At 36.4% G+C, this 19985-nt stretch overlaps 1 protein-coding gene across 1 annotated transcript in view; it reads left to right on the top strand.

Moving 5' to 3' along the window:
- The window catches only part of LOC143257353 (prolactin-releasing peptide receptor-like), a 75341-nt gene extending 70229 nt beyond the window's left edge, over positions 1–5112 (top strand). Inside the window, exon 2 of the mRNA XM_076515896.1 lies at positions 1661–5112. Within this exon, the coding sequence (XP_076372011.1) occupies positions 1764–3011 (1248 nt within the window). The 5' untranslated portion in view covers positions 1661–1763 and the 3' untranslated portion in view covers positions 3012–5112. The remainder of the gene's footprint in view (positions 1–1660) is intronic.
- The last annotated feature ends 14873 nt before the right edge of the window (positions 5113–19985 follow it).

Here is a 19985-nt window from a genome sequence, read left to right as displayed (position 1 = left end):
ACTTACTGTGTATCCTGGTGGATTAAAAACTGACATCTAACTTACTGTGTATCCTGGTGGATCAAAAACTGACATCTAACTTACTGTGTATCCTGGTGGATTAAAAACTAACAACTAACTTACTGTGTATCCTGGTGGATCAAAAACTGACAACTAACTTACTGTGTATCCTGGTGGATCAAAAACTGACAAGTAATTTACTGTGTATCCTGGTGGATTAAAAACTGACAACTAATTTACTGTGTATCCTGGTGGATCAAAAACTGACAAGTCACTTATTGTGTATTCTGATGGATTAAAAACTGACAACTAACTTACTGTGTATCCTGGTGGATTAAAAACTGACATCTAACTTACTGTGTATCCTGGTGGATTAAAAACTGACATCTAACTTACTGTGTATCCTGGTGGATCAAAAACTGACAAGTCACTTATTGTGTATTTTGATGGATTAAAAACTGACAACTAACTTACTGTGTATCCTGGTGGATTAAAAACTGACAACTAACTTACTGTGTATCCTGGTGGATTAAAAACTGACAACTAACTTACTGTGTATCCTGGTGGATTAAAAACTGACATCTAACTTACTGTGTATCCTGGTGGATCAAAAACTGACATCTAACTTACTGTGTATCCTGGTGGATTAAAAACTAACAACTAACTTACTGTGTATCCTGGTGGATCAAAAACTAACAACTAACTTACTGTGCATCCTGGTGGATCAAAAACTGCCAACTAACTTACTGTGTATCCTGGTGGATCAGAAACTTACAACTAACCTACTGTGTATCCTGGTGGATCAAAAACTGACAACTAACTTACTGTGTATCCTGGTGGATCAAAAACTGACAACTAATTTACTGAGTATCCTGGTGGATTAAAAACTGACAACTAACTTACTGTGTATCCTGGTGGATCAAAAACTGACAAGTAATTTACTGTGTATCCTGGTGGATTAAAAACTGGCAACTAACTTACTGTGTATCCTGGTGGATCAAAACCTGACAAGTCATTTATTGTGTATTGTGATGGATTAAAATCTGACAAGTCACTTATTCTGTATCCTGGTGGATTAAAAACAGAAAGTCACTTTTTGTGTATCCTGGTGGATTAAAAAGTGAGAACTAACTTACTGTGTATCCTGGTGAATCAAAAACTGACAACTACCTTACTGTGTATTCTGGTGGATCAAAAACTGACAAGTCACTTATTGTGTATTCTGATGGATTAAAATCTGACAAGTCACTTATTGCGTATCCTGGTGGATTAAAAACAGAAAAGTCACTTCTTGTGTATCCTGGTGATTAAAAACTGATAAAATCTAACATATATCAGCTCCTAGTTCTGCCTTCTATCGTATTTGTTTTTTTACAATTATTATTTAAGTATCTATTTTTTATCAATTCTCTTGTAATTACTACTTTCGTAATTTATAATTAAAAATTTCTTTAGAAGCATTATTTAATGATGCAATTAAGAATAGTGATCATTATACTACTTGTTAGTGTAGAAGTTATTTCTTGAACGTAATTATAATGATAAAGAAAACGTAAAAAAACACGTTTGTTATCAAAATGAATTTCACAAGTCATAGTTACATGATACCCAAGAATTACTGGAAAAGAAATGTAATACATATTTGTTGTTATGTTTGTAGGTTTCAACTTGAGAAAGAGATTAGAACTCATCTGAAGATATTTGTAGGATTTTAGTGAAGCGTTACCTGCCGGACATTTAATGATATATTTTCGTATTACATCATGCCGGTTTCTATATCAAAGGAAACCATTATGGACAACTTAATAGCCGAAATTCAAGCCCAAAACATTACTCTCTTTGGAAACAATAGTCTTTTTGGAAATTACAGTAATTTTTTCCAAACCACTCCCTTCCATGATTACGTCACGTCCATCCCGTCTGTACAGGTTTTCTTTTACTGCCTCTATGTTATCATCTTCATCACTGGCATATGCGGTAATGTTTTGGTCTGTTACGTCGTGTTTCGAAATAAATCCATGCAGACAGTGACTAATATTTTCATCACGAACCTGGCACTCTCTGATATTCTCCTCTGTACATTTGCAGTGACTTTCACACCTCTGTATATATTTTTACGCCAGTGGATCTTTGGAAGCGTCTTCTGTCACTTGCTGACCTACGTTCAAGGCGTCAGTGTCTACATATCGGCCATTACTCTAATGTCCATCGCTATTGATCGATTTTTCGTCATAATTTATCCATTTCAGCCTCGCCTGAAGGTGAGCTGGTGTCTCATGATTGTTGTTTGCATCTGGATCATAGCAGCTTTGCTGACTATGCCATACGGTATCTTCATAAGCTTAATCGTTGTAAGAGGGCGTCCATACTGCGAGGAAGAGTGGCCCCATGAAACAAGCAGAAGAGTGTTTGGTCTGTGCACGTCCGTGTTGCAGTTCGTGGTTCCTTTTATCATAATTAGTGTTTGTTACTTGAAGGTCTGCACAAAGCTACGGGATCGAGCCAGGACCAAACCAGGGAACAAATCCCTGAGAAAAGAGGAGTTGGAGCGGGAAAGAACCAGAAAAACCAACCGGATGTTGATAGCCATGGTGGTCATCTTTGGAGTTTCCTGGCTTCCGCTGAACGTGTACAACCTGGTGGTAGACTTCCACATCCCAGCACTGTCGTGGGAATACCTGACTCTCTTCTTTGTCCTTTCACATTCAATAGCGATGAGCTCTACTTGTTACAACCCCTTTCTCTATGCTTGGCTAAATGAGAACTTCCGAAAAGAGTTCAAGATGGTTCTGCCGTGCTTCAAGGTTCAGCCAACTCCCAGAAAGGGCAACAGTGCAAAGAACGAGCGAACGTGCAACGGTCATGACACGGTTCAAGAATCCTTGCTACCGCGGACCAATTCTTTAAGAAGAGAAGTCTGCCAGCCAGAGAAAGTGATGTCTGTGAAGTACGTAACAGAAACAGACAAAGTGAAACTTCAGATTGTTAACAATGAAGATGAAGCTGTTTAACCATTTCACACATTCATTTTTTTATGAATTGTTTACTGTGGATTGTTTTAAAATGTTTTATTTATCCATTATTGTAGTTCTTCCACAAGAGGGAGTTGAAAACATTGCATCAAAATTTCGTAAATCATCGCTATCTGATTTCTTAAATATTGAAATGTGCCAAGAGCTCCCGATGGTCGTTTAACTCAATTTTTTATTCTCTGCGTCTATCAGAGTTACATGAAATCATCTAATTAAATGTGTTTATCATTTAAGGGACTGAAAGACGGTGGTGGCCGCCATAAGTTCTTAAGATAAAAAACAACAACAGCAAAAGACTTATAAAACTATGAACTACAGAATCAATGGCAAGTTTTTGAAATCGTTGTTGTATCTTCCCCGATAGGACAACAGTAAGTCTACGGACTTACAATCCAAAGATACGATGTCAGATTTTTCGCGATGGACACAACAAATAACCCAACGGGGCTGTTGCTCTGACTAAATACTGTTGTTGTTGTTGTATCCATTGTGCTGTTTGTATTACCAAGCTATGTAGAAATATATTATGGTAGCAGTCTATATTTCTTAGTGTAAATGTCAAAGTATTTCAACTTGTTTTGTCTATAAACATTTTGGCGAAAACAAGATATTGTGAATTACTGACATATTTTATGTGTGTGTGCTCGGAATTACTACCAGAAACTGGTATATGTTGGAAAGAACATCTGTGAACTGGATCCTTCTAGGTTCTGTCTTTCTTCGGATCAGACTACTGTTCTGGCAGCTAATTTGCGTTTGATATGAATTATTGCTAAAAGCTTATATATATATATATATTGGAGAGAGCACCTGTGAACTGGATTCTTTTAGATTCAGTGTTGTTGTTTTTTAAGATCAAACTGTTGTTTTTCTTGATAAACTTTAACAAAACCGATGATATGCCGATTAAATTCATGTCAGATCAGCACTATATTAGTGTAATCACGTTTTATGTTAAAAACTCTTTGTTCAGTATATGGTTACTGCAATGATGGTTGTGGTGTGGACTACACCAAATTTCTGGATTAACTCTCCAGCGCATGGTCGAAAATTCAAAGATTAAAAACAACAACTCTTAGATCAAATATACTTATTGTAAACATGGTTGTGATGTTGACGTGACCACACACTTCTGGATTTACTCTTCCGTGTGACGTCGAAAGGTCAAAGAGGAATAGCACATTTATTACCCCATGAATAATATTTATAGTTTCAAGACCACACTGAAGATAAAGATACAACTTCCATTTCGAAGTCGACGTATTAGTTTGGAGACAATGAGGAGGGTATGACCACCTTAAATAACTAGTAAATCTTAGTTTTAAGACCGTAACGTCGTCGAATGTAACTTGATGAAAGATTTAGTTTCACTCTTAACTAGGATATTGAGACGAAATTGAATCTTTGAAAGGCCATAATCTAGTAATCATGATGATAACCGCCCACTCTCCATTGCCAGGAAGACTGTGGATGTGTTGCTTCTCTGACTGTCTGTCAGACGAGGTTAAAACACGGGGGCTACACAATCTTTCTAAAAGAGTGGAGAGTCGGGTAACGGTGAAATTGGTAAGATAAATAAATGCACGCCTGGTGACACAATGTTTAATGAAGAATGTCCTTAAATATTCCTTAAGTTTTTGTTTCGCCTCGTAGCTAGAAGCAGATATGAATATGTTCCTGTGTAATCTGTGGCTATTTGTAATTGTAGCTAGTGATTGTGGTAAAAATATATTACCCTGATAAAGCAGTTGTATTTATAGCTTTCACTCGTAATAACAGTTGGTAAAAACTTATAATTTGCTTAACTTATATATATATATATACAGAATATGTGTGGAAATACCCTTTAGATGGGACTATACGTATATTTACATAAATGTGTGTCATAACAACTTAAGAAACTCTTTTATTTCTATTTATTTATTTATGTTAAGCAAAGTATTTTCTGAACCAGGCCAATACGTTTTTTTAACACTTGACAAATATTCAACCAAAGTCTGGTTATTTAACTTTTTTATTTCAGTTCTTGCGCTCCTTATTTTCTGTAGTGTGGTTTCAATAAAATATAAAAAACAAACAATTGTTTTCGTTCTTGTTTGATTTTTATACGAAACAGCAACTCTGGATGTGTTTGTTTGTAGTTAAACACAAAGCTACACATTGGGTTATCTGTGCTCTGCTCAACTCGGGTATTGGTCCGGCATGGCCACGTGGTTAAGGCGCTCGACTCGTAATGTAAGGGTCGCGGGTTCGAATTCCAGTCGCACCAAACATTCTCGCCCTCTCAACCGTGGGAGCGTTATAATGTGACAGTCAAGCTCGCTATTTGTTGGTCAAAGAATAGCTCAAGAGTTGGCGGCGGGTGGTGATGACTACCTGCTTCCCTTTAGTCTTGCACCGCTAAATTAGGGACGGCTAGCGTAGATAGCTCTCGTGTGTAGCTTTGCGTGAAATTCCAAACAAACACAAACCGCTGTTATCGAAACCCGTTTTCTAGTGTTATAAGTCCGCAGACATACCGCTGTGCCACTGATGGGCCCAACTCTGATATGGAATTATTAAATCAAATATTAGCTCTGCTGTTTTATTATTACAAATAATAATAATAATAAATGAAGGAAAACGTTAAGGAGAGCCGTAAACCCAAGCTTTGGTGTTTGCAAAACGAAAAATAAAATTTTAAAAAAATCAATAAAACGTTCACTCTTGTTGAAATATTGGAGCTGAAATAAACATGAAATAATATCACGGATTTGTTTGAAATGTTAACAATGTTTTGTCTCCTAGTTAGAAAGTTTAATATTCCCACTTCCCCTCCAAGATAGATATTACAGTTGGAAGAGTGAAAAACAAATCTAGATAAGGGTTAGCAATTTTTTACTACTATACTAAAACACATTTTAATAAAACAAACTTCGATATTCGTTGATATGTGACTGAAGAATTAGCAGAATGGTGAAATGTGTCACTGATTTCTGTCTGTCGTCTGAGGTTCATAACAATTTGCATCCACACAAAAAGTAGAAAATATCTTTATTTTCCTCTGAATAGCTATGAAATACGAGATTGGACAGTCTAATATAATCTTCTTACATGCAAACACATTCGTGAACTTCAAAGAAAATCTCCCAGATGTCACTTACAGTGGTTGCCTTGTTATTAGCAAATTCGGTGGTTGCCTATAGCAACGTTGCTCCTGTTGCTAAGCGAAATGGTTACTGTTATTCTTGGGAATTACACAAGATGAAAATTAACTCCGTTTACATTTAAATCGAATGGTTTCCAGATGAAAGGCCCCAGAGAGACGACTCGGAACGAGAAACTGAGTTGATCAAGGTTATTTTAAACCTAATATCTTTAAAGTTGTTTTTTTTGTTCTCTAAAAACAATACGTTCTATAATCAGTGTATCAGATAACATTTTTAACCGTGTAGTTCATGTAACGTCATTCAGTAATTATAGAGCGCCTCCTAACGATTCGAAGTTGATTGAGACCAAGTGAATAATTATATTGCTTGTTTAATGGCCCCATCACAAGGCAGTGCAAGAAAAACTTATGTTAAGGGGCATGCGCATTTCGTAGAAGTATGACGTCATGAATAACACATTCAAATGAAACATAAATATGTACAGTTCGCCGTGCGTGACCTAGTGGTTAGCGTTCTGTGCTGTGGATCTAAGAGTATCAGCATAAACATTATGTTGCATTTTCATCTGTGGATATTTTAATGCCGTTACAAATAACCGTTAAAGTCTTTAGGGCAGAGGACTCTTTTATAGCCTTATGCTCTCCGTTGGTCATTTCTGGTCTAGCGACAGAATTCAGGTTGAAATTTTTCATTTTCCCAAAACTTAGCTAGGTTTGAAGTTGCATGTTTCATTGAGCCAGGCGTGTACTGTGGTTAGCGATCATGTACTGTGAGTCACAGATCTGATGTTTGCTTCCCGTCGTAGCAAAAATACACGAACGAGCTCAATAGTTTGGTGCTATGTACGCGCTAGTGATGTTCAGGTCATAGTAATTGGTTGTCAGACAAGACTTGGTAGTTAGCGTTATTGACTATCAGCCTTACCTTTAGTCTGTCATTTTTTTTAAAAGGACAATTAAACGCAAATAATCCGTGGATTTTGAGAAAATTGTAAAAAAAAAAAAAGGTTTTCATGACGTTGAAACGGCGCATTACCAGTTTTCTTACTATGTACATTTCGACTTCTGTCACAAAACAAAAGACATATGCTGTTTTATGAGACGTAGTGGTAAGATAAGTGGTTCATAAACTGTACAACTGACCACGTGGTGATGAACCAGTGGCTCAGAAACTGTTGGTTATAGTACAGCTGACCACGTAATGATGAACCAGTGGTTCAAAAAAACCCTTGGTTAGAACATTCATGTGAGGTAATTTTCAATTTCCATCCACAATTAAAACTATCAAACTCCATTGAACACTTTTTAGTTGGATAAATCCTGACAGAGAAGACAAAACGTAAACCATAAATCAAAGAGGGAAAACTTTAAACAATAAGTCACGTATCACTCAACGCAAATAACAACAAATTAATACGTTCGGAAAAGCCAGACTAACGTGGTGTGAGAGTTGAAATGTTTTATACAACGAAAGAATTTTCAAAGGAATTGTTAAGTACTTGTTGACAAATAACTGAGCGGAAGATAAAAGAAGGATAGCTGATTCTCGGAGATCCATTATGAGAATTAAACTCATTACGGAGATAATTAAGCTCGTTTCCTGAAGCGTGAATTGTTACACCCAAGGTCTGTTTTAAAAGATAAAAAGGCTTTCTTAGAAATTAGGATTTTTTCTGCCAATACTGTATTTCATGCAACTCTACAAGCTTCTACTTTGTGCAGAAGTTTCACCCATGTAGATAAGAACGTGATGAGAAGTGTAGTAACGTAGGAGCAGTTTTATAAACGGTGAAAGGTACGTTACGTGACAAATAGTTTGATACTCAACTGGAACTTTGATACGTGACGAGTACTTTATTAAATGACGAATACATTTTGTTACAATAAAATATAATTTATCAGTAAATAAGGTGAAAACAAGACGAATGTATTAGTTTAGATTAGTTAAAACAAACGATGGAAACCTGACTATCAAATAACGATGTAAAAACACGTGCTGAAGTTTTTAAGTGAAAAATAGAATATTTGTATAAACAATGATTAAAAACAGTAAAATAAGGCACTTCCCAACGTCACGACATTCGAAAATCTCAGTTGATTCTAACGGCTCGAAGTACGTTATTAAAAATAGTAACTTTGTTGAATAACATAAGATTTGTTTTCTAAACACAGAATAACTTAAAAAGTAAGATAACCGTCAACGACTTAGCAGCAGTGGAGGTTATAAAAGAAACACCTTGCTACAAGATTCACGAAACACTGGATAAAATTATGAAACTTGAATTATAAAAATTGCAACTGTTCTCAGCTTTGTGATGTTCTGTGTTCACCTACATGTGTGTTTTACTGATGCTAGATAATGTTGTATATTGGTGGAAAACGTGTATTGAATGTGTGTGGCTACCACTACCTTTAGGGCTTATTGTTTGCTACGTTTATCATATAGGGATGCTAGACTTTCTACATGTTCCATTTTATTTCCTTTTTTTCAATTATTATAATCGCACATTACTCCTTATGTCAAAAATTAGCATCTTGAAACTTGAAGGACGTTTACTCTAATACACGGATGATACCTTCACTCTAATATAGTTAGAACTTTTTGAATTGTATTGATTTAGGGCATCACTTCTTTTTAAGGGGTTTAAGTCAGACATTACAAACACATATTCTGGTCTGAATTTCTTTTATATAAGACACCCACAGACGAACGTTGATCTTTCTTTGGATTTTATAGGGGTAAACATTTAAGGCAGAGGTGCAGTTGTATGTAATCGCTATCTGTTTTCTTAAATACTGAAATGTGCCATAAAATGTTTTATTTATCCATTATTGAAGTTCTCCCACAAGAGGGAGTTGAAAACATTGCATCAAAATTTTGTAAATCATCGCTATCTGTTTTCTTATATACTGAAATGCGCCAAGAGCTCCCGATGGTCGTTTAACTCAATTTTTTGTTCTCTGCGTCTATCAGAGTTACATGAAATCATCTAATTAAATGTGTTTGTCATTTAAGGGATTGAAAGACGGTGGTGGCTGCCATAAGTTATTAAGATAAAAAACAACAACAGCAAAAGACTTATAAAACGATGAACTACAGAATCACTGGCAAATTTTTGAAATCGTTGTTGTATCTTCCCCGATAGGACAACAGTAAGTCTACGGACTTACAATCCAAAGATTTATGGCATCACTTCTTTTTAAGGGGTTTAAGTCAGACATTACAAACACATATTCTGGTCTGAATTTTTCTTATATAAGACACTCACAGACGAACTTTGACCTTTCTTTGGATTTTATAGGGGTAAACATTTAAGACAGAGGTGCAGTTGTATGTAATATAAAACTCGGAAACCTAGAACCTGTTGTGTGGACCTTAAAAGGTTACAGGTGTTTGTTATTAACAGTGATTTCATTCGCTGAAAGTAAGAAATTAATTATACTCTATTGAAGAGTGGGTAAAGTTTTATAACTTTTTATAACTGTTCACACAGAATAGCTGTCCTGTTTATCATAACTAAGTATGATTCCATATTTTAAGAGTGGGTCTTACGTGTAAAGTTTTATAGCTTGTTATAACTGTTCACACAGAATAGCTGTCCTGTTTATCATAACAAAGTATGATGATGATGGTACTGTCTGTATTAAATGTCTACACATCCTTAGAAGTACATTCTTCAACTCATTCCATTCTCTCCTCCGAAGGTATTTTCGATAAAGGTGAATGAAAGGAGGGAGGGTGGAGCATACTACATTTGCTGATAAATGTTAGCATGTCCACAGGTGTAAAAGGTTTTGAAATGCTTTTCAATTCGGATAATAGTAGGAACAGCACGATCCGGTCTAAAGAATACCGCTACATGGGGTGATGGCATCAAAGATGATAATATCGTAGTTCTATGTTCTGTCACCAGATAAAGTATCGTTAGAGACGCGATACATTGCCGCCATGATGGATGATTACGTCACAAAGTAGAGAACGTATTTCTAGGTCGCTATGACAACATAATTAATTATCAGTTGATTAAATCTTTCCTAAAACTAATGTTTAATTAATTTATAGAAACTGTAAGTAGTGTAGGCTTTGATATAATTTTTATCACTTCTACTCACATACCTTCTAACGATAAATTCTCTGTCTTCCTTGTGAAAACCATATGACCACATAACCACATGGCCAGGTGGTTAAGGCACTTGACTCGTAATCTAATCCCCGTCACACTGAAGATGCTCGCTCTTTCAGCCGTGGGGGCGCTATAATGTGACGGTCAGTCCCACTATTTATTGGTAAAAGAGTAGCCCAAGAGTTGGCGGTGGGTGGTGATGACTAGTTGCCTTCTCTCTAGCCTTACACTGCTAAATTAGGGACGGCTAGCACAGACAGCCCTCGTGCAGCTTTGCGCAAAATTCGAAAACAAATATAACTTCTAAATAACAGATAATATTACTAAATGGAATTTGTGAAGGAAAGTAATTTCAGATACGTGAATTGTAAATAGGTTTTAAAACTTATGTCTTCTTCACGCTAGAGGATCTCTTGAGATCTCGGGAAGCTTATCTTAACCAGTGTGTGTTTGTAACATTAAGATATACATGATGACATAATTTATGTATATAAGTTCGCGTTAATCGACATAAATTGTATGAAATTAACGTCCGTTAATCAGAACTTCCGTCTTTTCCGAAGATAGAGGGTACGGAAGGAAATAAATTCCTCTTAATTGTTGGTATCTGTTTATCTCTTATTCATTGAGACCTTCATCTCTAATCGATAGCGAGACCATTTTGTACAAAGGTATAAGTTATCTGTGACAGTACTTATGTAGTTTAAAATTATGTAGGAAATAGACCTGCAACATTATTAGTTTAGAAATATATTCAGATTCATAATTATATCAATTCAGTTGTCCGCTAGTAGAACTGTGAGATGTAGTATTCGCATGAATGTTGAATTCAAAGCGGTTATAGACTGATTGTCAGCTGTTTATGTATGGTCGAGTCATCAGGTATCACGTTTTCTATTTTGTGACATAACCATCCTTCACGGCCGCCTAACGACGCGCCATCTGGCGACACTATTGAAATACGACGCAATGGCCGTCTAGCAACGCGTCTCTAACGACGTGCCGTTTGGTGACAGAACTTGGATCTATGTCCTCGTCATCTTTAATAACATCACGCCCTTTCTCTCCAGCCCCTCGTTTTGCCCTTACCACTTCGAGTGGTGGAAATAAGCAATGATGTAATTTGAAATCACCGGTTGTTGTTTTTTTTCCAATTTATGATAGAAGACTTCTTTGTCTCTCACTTCTGTTTATGAATTGAATAACAAAAGCTATTTTTACCATCAACAACATATTCGACAGAAACGTTTCGGCTACAATAAAGTAGCCTCTCATGGAACTGGAAAAGGCAAAACATTCGTCAAAACAGAAAGAAAGCAAGAAAAGAAAAATTCCATTTGCTTCGCTTTTTCTTTTTTCCAGATCCACCTTTTCCGCTCCAACGTCAACCTTCTTATCTAACAGATGCCTTTTTAGCCTCTCTATCTCCCAGCTCGTCTTCTATCGGAAATTAGTCATCAAATTTGTTTTTTTTTTATACAGAGTTCCAGTAAACCTTTCCAGAGTCTGATTTCTCCTATGAGATTGCAGCTCTCTAAGAGGACCGCTTCACCTAAGGCTCGAGCTCATGCTTTTCCTCCAATGATATCCAGGAAACCAAAGACTTAGTTAACTTAATTCTCTATGTTTTTTTACAGTTTTCTTGTAAACAAATGATTTTTTAAAAAATGCTTCAGTTTGACTGACGCATCTGAGTGAGCGAAAAATCGATAGATGGTTGACTTGCAACATGTATTCTTCCATACTGTCTGAGAAACGGAGCACGTAGGGTTAGTAGCTTAGGGGAGAGTTTATTGTTCTTGTCTTGTTGTAACAAAATAGCAGTGCGGGTGCGCTACTCATTTTGAGAAGAGTTGGAAGTGGGTGTAGCTGGCAATCTGCTTTCTTCAGTTCAAAATTAGAGACAAACAGACGAAGGTTTGTTTGTTTCGTGTGTTTTTTTTTAATGTCACGCAAAGCTATAAAAGGACTATCTGTTCTAGCCTTCCCTAATTCAGCAGTGGAGAGGCAGTTAGTCATCACCACCCACCACCAACTCTTGGGTTACTCTTTTACTAACGAATAACAGGTTTCGCCGTCAGATGTTTGGTGTGACGGGGATTCGAACCCTCCATCGTCAGATTACGAGTCGAATGTCCCTATCACCTGACCATACCGGGCCGAAATTGTTTTAATAACCCATGATTAATGTCATGTCCAGAAAACTTCCCACCATGGGTTCAGACTTACAACATGTATATTCGAAACTCGAATCCCCGTAGTGGAGAGAAAACAGATGTCCTATTGTAATGATTTGCTCTTAACACAGAAACCCCAATTCAGAAAACTTTGATGGCATTAGAAAGAATACTAAGAAAATAGAGCGAACATCTGCTCATTCAAGGTCGTTTCTCCACAACCACTCGTGAAATAAAACATTAATTACGCTTATTATTGTTTATAAAATCATCTGTTTCATTCTTAAACTTTCATAAAATGCCACCTTCATCCGGTCTTATTGAGCAAAACAAACCATTTTTTTTATAGTTAAACACACAGCTGCACAATGGGCTATCTGTGTTCTGCTCATCACGAATATCGAAACCCGGTTTATATCGCTGTGCCACTGGGAGGCCTGAGACACACAAACAAAGTAATTACGCTTCAGGGCTATTGTTATGATGATGCATGGTCGTCAAACAGAGCTTGACCAGACATGGTGACATAGACTATAACGACTTTGTAAAGCTGTATAATTAATTATATAACGTATTAAATCTACATAATCATGAAGTCAAGAAACTATTTCGAACATCTTTTGTACTTTAGTCTTACTTAAAAGAGCGAAATCACAAGGAACTCTTTGTCGTTGGACACAATAATCATGGGTTGATAACTACTTTATGGACTGAAACCACCTGAAAAGGGTTGCTACTTTATGGACTGAAACCACCTGAAAATGGTTGCTAAAATTATTACAATTGCTCGTTTTTTTATTTATATCCTCAAGAGGGTTAAACCATGAATTCTAACGTTATAAGTTTATAAGAGCAGTGGCTTATTAGAAGTTAAAAGTCACGTCGTGAAACAGAAATCAAGATCACGTGTTCTTATACTAGTGTTCTGTAAATACTGATTTTCGCAAGTTATCTGTTTAGAACGAAACTAAAACTGAACCTATTGCCTGTAATGACTGTAGCTAAATATACTTTTCTTACATTTCTTCTTTGTAACGATTGGAACGCACTGTTTTTTTTTTTAGTTAGTTACTTTCGCTGTTAACAAGATTTTCGGCCGTAAACCCAATAATATCTCACGAGGTTCGACCATTTTAAATGATTTAGGATAATTCGAAACGCATATACCAAGCTAACACTGCATGACAGGCTTTATAATAAAAGTGTTATGATAAAAAATAAAATTTATAAAGTAATAAAACTAAGGATATCAAACATTTCAACTATTAATATTAATGAATGTAATTACTGAGTAATAAGAGAATGTATGTATATATATAAACTATTATCATGGATTCATTTCTGTAACATCCAGCTAGGCCGATTATACAGTATCTGTACTTGATAGAGAGAAAAACAGTCACGACTCTGTGTTGGTCAAATTATCGTGCGTTGTGCGATCGCTACGCTCTCTGGAGACTTTGTCCTTGGTTAATAACACAAAAAAACCGTGGATAAAATCAACCGAGGCTGAAAGACTTAACCCAACACAAGGAGAAAAAAGCTGATTTTTGTTTAATGGTTTCTGACTTGTTGTTGGCGTTGTCTCGTTTATTACTCTCTCCCCCAAAGTTCAAATATTAATTTAGTTATTTTTTTTAATCAATACGCAAACCGATAATAAATAAAGTACAATCTTCTTTAAAACATCAAATATAAACGCGATGACCTGACAGAGTTCAGTAATAGCAGTTAGGGCACTCGACTCTTGATCCGAAGGTTGCGAGTTTGAATCCTCTTCGCACCATACATACTCGCTTTTCAACCCGTGGGGGCGTTATAAAGTCGCAATTAATCCTACTATACGTGGGTAAAAAGTAGCCTAAGAGTTGGCAATGGGTGGTAATGACTAGCTGCCTTCTCTCTAGTCTTAGGCCCGACATGGCCAAGCGTGTTGAGACGTGCGACTCGTAATCCGAGGGTCGCGGGTTCGCATCCCCGTCGCGCCAAACATGCTCTTCCTTTCAGCCGTGGGGGCGTTATAATGTAACGGTCAATCCACTATTCGTTGGCAAAAGAGTATCCCAAGAGTTGGCGGTGGGTGGTAATGACTAGCTGCCTTCTCTCTAGTCTTACGTTGCTAAATTAGGGACGGCTAGTTCAGATAACCCTCGTGTAGCTTTGTGCGAAATTCAAAACAAACAATGAGTAATCGTGATAGTAAGACTTGTAAATAAAAATTTCAAAAATGTTAAATTTGACCGAGGACGTAGTTAGCCAAAAAAACAAAACAAACCTTGTATATCTTGACCATTAAACTAATACGGTATTAAACTCCCGGATGTTGTATAGCAACTATCAACTATGCCTAATAAGATCTGAATAGTTCAACAGTTGACCGTTTAATAATATAAAACGATTCAATATTAGTGCAAACAATTCCCATGATAACTAAAGTGTGGGTCATGGTACTCTGTAGAACTCCTAATTCCTTTACCTGTTGCAAGGGTATTAATGATTTTTTTTTACAAAAGTGAATTATTTATGTTTGGAATCCGAGATGAAAAAAGTAGTTTGTGAGAAATGCGAGACAGTTCTTAGTTCTGTTCAAAGACGTCTTTTAATGTTGGACAAATTTTGTTGCATTTAATAAGCTGTAGCTTATTTGTAATACTCTTGTTTTGAAAGAGAAAGTTTACATCTTGAAAGATAAAAGTGATAATTTTATTGAAAACTTTTAATGACATTTGACGGATATATTATTATATATTTATCTTAAAATCAATGTTTGTTTAGTTAAGAGTATACACTACACGGCCAAAAGTATGTGACCGTCAAACCCACGTGTGCTTGTTGAGCATCTCATTCCAAAACCATGGGCATTAATATGAAGTTGGTGCCCCTTTGCTGGTATAACAGCCTCCGCTCTTCTGGGAAAGCTTTTCACTAGATTTTGGAACATGGCTGTGGAGATTCGCTTCTATTCAGTTACAAGAGCAATAGTGAGGTCGGGCACTGATGTCGGGCGAGAAGGTCTGGCTCGCAGTTGTCGTTCCAATTCACCCCAAAGGTGTTCGGTGGGGTTGAATTTGAGTTCAGAGCTCTGTGATGACTAGTCAAGTTCTTCCACGCCAACCTCGGCAAGCCATGTCTTTATGGACGTCGCTTAGTATACGGGGGCATTGTCATGCTGAAACAAAGAGGAGCCTTCCTTAAACTGTTGCCACAAAGTTGGAAGCACACAATTCTATAGAGTGTGATTGTATGCTGTAGCATTGAAATTTCCCTTCACTGGAACTAAAGAGCCTAGCCCAAACCATGATAAACATCCGCCAAACCCAGATTCGTCCGTCAGACTGCCAGATAGTGAAGCGTGATTCATCACTCCAGAGAACGCGTTTCCACTGCTCTAGAGTCCAATGGCGGTGTGCCTTACACCACTCCAGCCGACGCTTGACATTTCGCATCGTGATCTTAGGCCTGGAAAGTAACGTCAGCACAAGAGGCAACGTGGAACTCGGTAGTGAGTGTTGTAATTGTGGGCAGACGATTTTTATGCGCTACGCGCTTTAGCAATCGGCAGTCCCATTCTGTGAGCTTGTATGGCCTACCGCTTCGTGGCTGAGCTGTTGTTACGCCTAGACGTTTCCAGTTCACAATAACAGCACTTACAGTTGACCAGGGCAGCTCTAGCAGAGCACAAATTTGACGAACTGACTTGTTGGAAAGGTGGTATCCTATGACAGTGCCACGTTGAAAGTCACTGATCTCTTCAGTACGACCCATTCTACTACCAATGTTTGTCTATGGAGATTGCATGGCTGTATGCTTGATTGTATGCACCTGTTAGCAATTTATGTGACTGAAATAGCCGAACCCACTAATTAGAAGAGGTGTCCACATACTCTTGGTCATGTAGTGTATATTGCGAAATTTCCGACTATTCTCTAAGAATCTAGAACATTCTGTAGTGTAAGAATTAACAATGTTTGTATTCATTTTAATACCAGTGTTGTTGGTTTAGTTGAAATTTCTAAAATCTCGGCTAAAATTTTTGAAACTAACCAAATCATCACGTCAATAGACAGTATTATTGGTTTGTCACAGTTGGTATACCATAAACCTCAAAGTTCTGACTGTGATTAACGTTTATTAATAAGGAACTTCATATATCGGCTAGAAACATTTATAGATTTTGAACACTACAAATCATTTTACTTCAGCGGATTAAAATCAGACTTAAGTATTTTTACAAAGAAATCATATAGCTTTAGCGGTGGAAAACTCACGTGTTTATCAGCGAAGAGATAATATATTGTATTTAGTATATTGTACCTTGCACACACAAACAGATACTATATCGTACTTTGCGACACATCATAGCGAAACGGTTGAACACTCTTTAGAATAACACATGAATATAAAATAAGATAATTTTTAGAACTACCTCACTCTGTAAACTTTTTTATCCTTCTGTCTGTTGTTTCGTTTTTAGTCCTGAGAGATAAAAGTGAATGAAAGGAAAACACCTGAACGACAGGATTATTATTATTCTATCCTTCGTGATCGAAACACAGCTTAAAGACCGCTGTGCGAATTAGAAAACAGTTATTTTCGTCAAATGTCTATGGGCTACGTAATGCGGTCTAATTAAAGGTCCGAATCCTGAGTTTTAGCGTTACCAGCCACCGTACAGAGAAGAGATAACAGGACAGGCTGACATTCGTTGGGTATGAATTACATATGCAACGGGATAAGCGTTGCTTGTATTTATTATCATAAAGATCTGCGTCACGTGGAGTTCGTAACGCCACTTATCGTACTCTCCAATTTTAGCGTGTCCATGCTATAAAAATGACAGTCAATCTCACATTAGAAGTGCCTCTAATTGAATCAGCTTAATTCGTTTGTTTATTTTTAGAATTATTGGCACAAAACTTGTCGAAAGGGCTGTCTTCAAACAGATGCCCTTAATGGTAAACTGAGAGACAAGACAGCGAGTTTACAGAACCAAACACCAGCTCTTGGACTACTTTTGTCTGGCCGAATAGCGTAGTTTGCCGTTTCTGCTATAGCACATGTAAAGTATATATAGGACACGTGTTAAAGTTCTTGTTGTTTTTTAAGTGACGGGACGCAAACCAAGAATCCTCTGATTTTACTGTTCTATCACTCTAACCATTAAACCTCGTTCAGCCAGAAGGTTTATGCTGTACTCATTTAGCCCACACGTCAGCTGTAAGTATCGACAAATGAAACACGTGTCGTGAATTGTGTTCCTTTAGGGCTAAGATAACAAAACATTTGCACGCGTATACAATCGTCTGTAATATCATTTCTCGAATAATAACACAGCTAGTCTTGAACCTTTTAATTAGAGTCAGTTCTATAAAAATATTTTTATACTTCTAAATATGCCATCTGGCGGTGTCTTATAAAAATGTCTAAAGGGTACTTTTTGGAACACTAGTTTAATTCGTAGCAACAACAGAATAATGCCGCTCAAGGGTACAATTTATATTACTGGAATTTTGAGAGTTTAACTTCTGCGCCACTCTGTAAAATCGTTTACCCTTTTCTTGTATTATTTATTTTCTTTGCGATGAAAAACAAGCAGTAAGAGAACTGAGAATCGATCAATGTAAACATTATTTAACTTCTCCTTTCTAGAAGATGCTTTCAGACAAAAGTTCACATTTGAGTAAAAGTAAATGGAAAAATACGCTAGTAATTTCGCAGTATTTCTAGGTGTAGGAGCATTTTATAGAATTAAAGTAGAAAATGGTAGCTTAAAAAAAACCTGCTCTAGCACGCGAATGTATGTTTTACTTTGAAAATTTAAATAACTAAAACTCCTATTGTTAGTTATTTGCACAAATTGGTGGTTTCTTTTGTTTGTTAGTTTTTAGAATAAAGTTTCTGTAAATTTAGTGTGTAGAAACAAAAACTGTTGGAACATTTTAAAGAACTGACAAAATAACAGGTTTATAGATAGGTAATTGCGTGAGTTCGAAAACTGGAAAAAACATGTTCCTGTTGTTTCGGTAATTACTGGAATTAGTAAAAGGTGTTTACGTTTTACATTTCTTTTACCAGACAGCAGTAAGATATGGTTGTAACTACAAATCATGGGATGTGAGGTTTGCTTCCAATAAATATCATATGGGAATCAGTTGCTCACTGAACAAAGGGAAGAGAAGAACTGGTTATGATAATAAAGCCAGAAAGTTGTTGTTGTTTTATATGAGTTAGTAAAGAAATCCGAGGGATAATACTTATATTTCCATATCATCTTTACATCATATTTATCTTAGCTGTCTGTACGTGATCATCTTATTACTGTCAGACGCAACTTTTGAGTGATGAGGCTACAGCCACGGCTAAACATTGTGTTTGTTTATAAACCAAACATCTGGAAGTGTACCAAATGTTTGTTTGATTTTCAACCAAACATCTGGAAGTGTACCAAATGTTTGTTTGTTTTTTAAATCAAACATCTGAAAGTGTACCAAATGTTTGTTTGATTTTCAACCAAACATTTGGAAGTGTACTAAATGTTTGTTTTTTAAACCAAACATTTGGAAGTGTACCAAATGTTTGTTTGTTTTTTAAATCAAACATCTGAAAGTGTAGCGGCAGTTTTTAAACATGTTGACTGACTACAATCTCTTCCCAATAAGTCTCTCTAGTCACCCTTTAAAACTGTTTCGTGGAGAAGCTCCTCAGAATTGGCTAAACACAGACGAAAGAAGGAGTTGATATAAAGTTAGTTTAAGAAATGTTAAAACACTTGGGTCGAGAATTTTAAATAAGGCATAGAAAAATTTAAATCTGTCATTCGTGCCGATTTTATTTATTTCTTTTAAACCTCTGGAGATTCGGTTTATTGTCCCAGTTTTGAAATAAGGGACAGTAACAATGTGTAGAGGACTGTGCAGAAGGAATAACAGATTGAAGTATCTGTCCCTAATAGAGAATGTTATTGTTTACAATATCGACTTTTGAAATGAGGAGATAGCTATAATTTCATGGTTTGGTAAAGGAATCCTCGCATAGTGAAATACGACGAACAAAATAATTTAATTCAAAATATTTCTACCTATGCAGGTTAATGGGTTAGGCAAAACGAGTTTAACACTATTCTCGATGCTAAAGATCCTTCATCAATTTGCTAGTAATAAGCATGCAAAAATTGAATCGGAGAGAAATTATTTGTAAGAAATAACCAGCAGAAACCGAGGGCACAAAATTACAGATGATGTGAGGGAAGACGGAAATGTTTGGCGGCTGGTGATTTTTACTTTCATTTTTAGAGGATACTCCAGATGTCGCGATAGAAGTTATGGATGCTATAATATGTCTAACGTTTACTTCAAACTCAAACTAGACGGAACTCACAAGAGAACTAATAAGTAATCTCAAAATTGCCATGATCTAACAGCACGTCCTGTTAAATTAAATGTGTTTAACAAAGCATGTAATCTTTGAGGAACAATGTGAAATGTACATTGTTGAATTGTAAAAA

This window comes from Tachypleus tridentatus, chromosome 7 (genome assembly GCF_004210375.1).
Source record: "Tachypleus tridentatus isolate NWPU-2018 chromosome 7, ASM421037v1, whole genome shotgun sequence".
Lineage (NCBI taxonomy): Eukaryota > Metazoa > Arthropoda > Merostomata > Xiphosura > Limulidae > Tachypleus > Tachypleus tridentatus.
This window is presented reverse-complemented; position numbering and strand designations above follow the sequence as displayed.